At 37.5% G+C, this 6,156-nt stretch overlaps 1 protein-coding gene across 1 annotated transcript; it reads right to left on the bottom strand.

Moving 5' to 3' along the window:
• LOC18614375 (zinc finger protein ZAT9) lies at positions 3,094-4,735 on the bottom strand. The gene has a single exon (XM_018119209.1). The coding sequence runs from the start codon at positions 4,536-4,538 to the stop codon at positions 3,441-3,443; it is 1,098 nt and encodes a 365-aa protein (XP_017974698.1). The 5' UTR covers positions 4,539-4,735; the 3' UTR covers positions 3,094-3,440.

The following is a 6,156-nucleotide window of genomic DNA, read 5'->3' on the forward strand; positions in this document are numbered from 1 at the left end:
TATAGTGGAAAAGGATCAGCATTGTTGACCTCGATTTCCCTTTTGATTTGATGAGAAAGTTAATTTCTAGTCATAAGCCGGCAAATTGTGGGTTGGTTTGTTTGCATTTTGTTTGTTTTCTACTCTCTTTTTAATTCAAACTTTCACAGCCACGGCACCCCCCCCTCCTCACCACCACCAGTACTGGGAGCGTTAATTAGACCATGAAGTGGCACTCACTCTCACAAACCTTACCCCCCACTCTTTGAGCTTGCCTCCCGTTAGCTCCTTTTCTCTCCACCTTTTCATCATCATTATTGTTTTTTTATTTTGATTTCTTTTTTAGTTTTAATCCTTTGAATGGTAACAAAAGACCGACCCACCGACTGATTATGGCCATCTAAAATCTCAACTATAAAGGCCAGGCTAGCCAACCAACTCAAGCTGTCATGCCATTGCTATTCCTACAGCTTTGTGATGTGTCTGCCTGATTAGGTCAGCCTTAGAGATAAGTATCTTAAAATAGTTGAAGAATAAGTAGTAGTACATCATTGAAACAAAGGGTTTTCTTTTCGTTTTTTCTTGGGTGCATGGATGGTTGTGAAAACTCCAAGGAAAAGGGTGGCAATCCCCTAATTTAAAAAAAAATAAAACCCACTTGCCTTATATTAACTAATTTGATCCCTAAATGTCCATTTGGTCAAAAGAGAAAGGTAAAAAAAAAAAAAAAAAGAAAGAAGAGAGAGAGGAAAATAATGGAAGACATCAAACAAGGCATGAGCATATTCCCTTATTGATTTTGCAAGTCATTTAGTTTCTCCCCCTTCCGCCCTTTACCTTTTCTTTGTTGGTGTATAATTTTTCTTTTCTCAAGGGTAATTAGGCAGTGCCTATAAAGATGAATCAAGTACATGGGAATCATACGTGGCCTGCTCTAAAAGAACACTTGGTATGAAAATATTGACTTGATCTAGAATTACCCTTTTCTGGATTTTATTTTGACTTTGCGTTGATGGAATTTTCGGATATAATTAAATAAAAAGTAGGATATGTTAAGTGTTTGGGAAGATGCTATGTAGTCTGAAAGAATCAATCTGATCCATTGAACAGCCCTTCATTTCCTTTGATTCTATTTCCCACTTGTAAAATAACCCTAAGCATCCTCTTAATTAGCTTTATGAGAGTATTTTTATAATTTAATAATCATAATCTCTAAAGCAAAGTTTTTCTTCTAAAAAATTGTAATCGCAGATTTTACAATAAAAGCATCGGAGTAAAAGATGATAATATAGATTGAAATTTTCAACATGTTGCATTTTATGAATTGACCCTGATAAGGCCGAAGTCTTCTATTATTTCTTCAATATGACAATGTGGGACTTGACCAATGATAATATTGATTGAATGACCAAATATTAATCTTACTATTTCAACTGAAAAGAAAAATTGATTAAACTTTCTGACCAAGGAGTCGTTTACTTTAGCTTACTATATATTCTCGAGATTAGTAGAATTAAGGCGGCTAATGTAATCGAGATTAGTAGAATTAAGGCGGCTAATGTAATCGAGATTATATAATAAAAAAGCCACAACTTGGAAAAGTATGAAAGCTTGGAATCCTTAATTAATACAATCAAACAACATACCAGGTAGAAATACCCAGCGCCAAATAAGAAGGTTTTTTTGGCTCTTTGGGTAGCTCCACCAGCCACAAAATACGATTCTTTCCATGCTTAAGCTTCATGCAATTTGTGGTGGAAGGCATACCCCTATATTGGGAGTTGAAAGTCAATCCTTTTCCTTCATTTGAAAATAATAATAAAGTTTTCATTTCGACTAAAAGTTTACGTAATTACACTCTTTATAGTGTTTCTCTCTTTAAATATTTGTTCCTTTTTAATTTTTATATAGATTAAGATAAAAGTTTCATTTGGAACCCGGAATTTTATATTGTTTATACATTAATTTTGCATTCAATATTTGATAGTGATATCACTTAGCAATTAAATTAAAAAAGTCTTTCACCATAAATCTGCAATTATTTAATACGCCAACATTATTAATTTAACCTAAGTTCATCACATTCACTTAACCTAAACTAAAGCTTTCTTGAAGGAGAAAAGGGTTAGAAGTACTTGGAAAATTTTGATCTCATATAAATGCAAAAAAACAAGCAGAGTCATGCTCTTCCTATGTGTCAAGTCATCAGAACCGATTGCACGCTAATCTGACATTTTTCCTATGGCTATGATTCCTGCTGTCATCTGCCAGATTCACCACAATCTGTTGGAGTAGAGCTGCCCTGGAAGACAGCACGTTTTCAACCATGTCCCACTGTTCAAAATTAAATCAAGAGGCAGCTTGCTCAGCCATTTAAGCGGCTTGGGATTGTTTATTTTGCATTTGATAAAGCAGTTCTAACTACCTGGGAATTACTTGGGAGGCATGAGCACCCCACTTGCCCTCACCCTAGAACTAGTGCAAAAATAAGAATCAATTAAATGGAAAAGGGCATCCTGAAAATAGCAACAAGGAAAAGGAAGAGACTGCCCAAAAAAAGTGTAATAGTTATTAATATTCATTTATTGCAAAATTTATTGGAGGTGGACTGAAGTTTCTAGATACTTTTTCACTGATCCTGAGTCAGAGGGATACTTTGGTTTTGGCCAAGCTATGCCAGACACGTTATTCTCTGATTAAAACAGGGGATTTTGCTTTTTGGATTTTTTTTTTCATCTTTTTCAGGGTTCCCCTTTCCGACATATGGAAATGTATTTATTGTAAATCAGGTTCAGCTTCAAGGCTATTAAAGTCATTAAATGTGACCTCTGGTCCTAATCTACTGGTTTAGCAGATTTGTAGGTAAAGCATGAAACAGTTTCAGACAGAAAACAGAGCAAAAGAAGCAGCATCAAAATGCTGTGAAAGGAAAGGAAAGAGGACATGGAACAGAAGCAGATAACTGCTAACAGAGAATTCTTGATGAATCTGTACAAATGCCAGTAGCGGACAAAATAAACAGTGTGTTGGTTTTTTACGAGAACCTTCTTTTGAGAAGGACTTTCCTTGCATTGAGGAAAAGAACAAGACCAGTGGTTTGAAGTAAGAACAATCAGCTAGAAAAGTAGGAAACTTTGATTGAACAGAACCCATTAACAACAATGCCTGTTTCTTCATCAACAAAATATCGAGGAACCCAGAAATCCTAATCCAACAGTGAAATGAACAAAAAAGCATGTTTAACTGGGCTTTCTTGGAGGTTCTAATTGATCAGTTGTTACAAACAAAACTTAAAGACAATTCAAAAAAAAAAAAAAAAAGGAATTACAGTTAGAACAGAGTAGAATGGTCTATGACTAACCAGAAAACCTTATAGCTTAAATTTGGAAAAATAGTAAACTAGCAAAAATCTTTAGATCCCAGATGTAGGCAAAAGCTACCAAAATTTTTTTACCTTTGGATCAAACATTGTTGCAAACCACAAATTCAGCATCCGAAACCGCAGAGAGTTCAATTTGGCTAACATCATCGTCATCCATTGGAGCAGGAAGATTAAGATCTATCAGATTATCTACCAACTTTTTGGAGCTTTTAACAGGAGTACTTTCGGTAGTTGCTACTACTTGACCAGTTACATGAGATCTTTTATGGCCTCCAAGAGCTTGTCCAGATGAGAACACTCTAAAACAAACAGGGCATTCATGAATTTTCTTTTCTGTCACAGAGCAAGCACCCACATTTTCTGCTTCTAACTCTGTTTCATGAGTTGCTGGCGAGTAAGCTTTGATCTTCTTGTGACTCGCTCTGTGTCCACCCAGTGCTTGGTACGATTTAAAAACTTTGTTGCACGTTTCACACCTGTACTTACCTCGAGTTGTTCTGTTTACCTTGCTTATTTTGAAGTACTCTTCTGATTCATCTGTTTCTTCCATAGACTTTTCTATTTCTGTTGCTTCTTCCTCATCATCATCTTGATGTACTTTGCTTTTCCATTGGTCCCTTGAAAGCATCATAAGACAGAAAGCGACATCTTCTTCAGTCGTTGTATCAGAGATCGAACTCACCGGTTCAGGCTCAGCCCAAGACTCGGTCTTGCTCAGTTGGTTATTGTTATCTTTAAGCTTCTTTATTGTTTCTTCTTGCAGCTCTTGACTTTCTTGTTGCTGGTGATGATATTGATGATGCTCCAGTATCTTCCGAGTCCGTTTAGATCGTCTCCGAGTTGGGTTCTTATGCGACTCCGTCTCGCTTTCTCTGTCTTGAAGAACAACAGAACCAGCGTCAACAAACTCAGGATCCACCAAGCGGACACTTCTCTTTGGATTCTCCCTAAGCCCATAAAACTGCCCTTTTTCTTCTCCTTCTTCCTCGGATGACGAAAATGAAGCCGAAGCTGCCTCAGACTCTTCGCTTGGTTGATTCTGGGCTACTTCCAGTCGTTCCTGTTCTTCAACTTTGGGAGGAACCGGAAAATGCAACATGTGAGACCTCATATGACCACCCAAAGCTTTTCCATTTACAAAGCTTTTCAAGCACAATTTACACTTATATTTCTCCATTGCCAAAAATCCAAGACGACCCAACACCCCTCCAAAGACACAGCTGAATCTTTACCTCAAAGGCTGTGAGCTCTGCACTCTGTCTTTGCCTTGTGGGGATAGAGTTTTAAAGAAACATAGAAAGAGAGTGAAAAACTAAAAAAGGAGTAGGTGACAAGCATTCCTCCACCAAGAGATATATACAAAGATACAAAAAAGAAAAATTAGAATAAAACTAACAAATGGATTTTCTGATTAAAAGGGTAATTTATTTTCCCCTTAAAACGGCAAATTTCAATAAATTAAAATTTAATAAAAGGCGTATGCATGAAGGAACAAAGAGCGACATGTAACATGCGAGACTTGCCCGTTTCTGTATTTATTCCCTCTCCTTTCCTTAATCCGAACTTTCCCAACTTGCCCCTTCTTCAAGGGCATTTCAGGAATTAACAGGAGGTTACCAGGATAAACCGGTGTCTTTTGCTTGTACAAGTCAAGAAAACTGCTGGGGTTTGTTGTAACGACGAAGCAGACTATAGAAAAAACCCCCCAAGGATGTCCTGTACGAAGAAATCCCCTTAGCTGTGACACAGAACAAAATGACAAGCACAGGAAAACAAATGAAGTCTTGTCCACGTGTCATATTACCGTAATTGTAGTTTTTATTTTTTTTACTGCAATTAAAACCCTTAAGTATCAGTTACACCTTTTTGCCGGTGAGATTTGGGCCAACTGTCAGAGTGTTGGTAGCTTTAGCATGCCGGCTGGACCGGCTACTGCCCCTTTTTTTTTGCCATGATGTAGATCATGAAGTAAAGTAAAATAAAAATCCAGTATAATGTCAACTTTTGTTGGGGTTTACTTTCCTTTAATTTTGGATCTTTTTGTTGAAACGTCTGATGGGAATGAAGGGTGGGGAAATGGGCAGGAAACTAACCTCCCATTGAGGAAGGAGTTTTCTATGGGGGGGTAGCAAATGCCGTTTTGTTAGGGTTTGGTAGACCCAGTCCTAGTCCTAGTGCCACCCCCCCCGCCCCAACCCATTCATTCATGTGGACAAAATACCAAATTTTTACACATTATTTGGTGGAAATTTTCGTTTCTTTACTTTGAAAGAGAGTTGGGCTGGAAGCATCTACGCCTTTTGATCAAATCTGTTTTGGTCTTTGTGGGGTATCACGAGAAAGAATTTGCCATTGGGTCGTCTAAAAAGCTAAAGCCAATGAAATTTAAACAATGGAAGTTCAATTTAAATACTTGAACAAGTTCAAATTAGTGAATGTACGACAATTTTTGGAATAAATTTGGATTAAAGCTATAGCTTAGGCAAGAAGGAAATGGTCGTATTTCTTTTCACATGGAAAAAAGCACTTTGGGGCACATTAAGATCGTGTCTCTTCAGACCAATTCAACATGGACAGGAACTGAAGCTGGCGTAAAGAAGACCACATTGTATCGCATGCCCAGCGGTGAGGATGACAATACTGGCAGCACAGTGAGCTTTTAAAGTACTCTTTGATATGCCCTCCCCGTACATCCTCATCAAGGGTTTTTGGCCCAACAGGGAAGACGGGGGTGAAATGATCGAACAGGGCAGAGCCTGCTTTTTTCTTTTCTTTTTTTCCACTAGCAGTATAGC

The sequence above is a fragment of the Theobroma cacao genome, chromosome 1 (assembly GCF_000208745.1).
Source record: "Theobroma cacao cultivar B97-61/B2 chromosome 1, Criollo_cocoa_genome_V2, whole genome shotgun sequence".
Classification (NCBI taxonomy): Eukaryota; Viridiplantae; Streptophyta; class Magnoliopsida; order Malvales; family Malvaceae; genus Theobroma; species Theobroma cacao.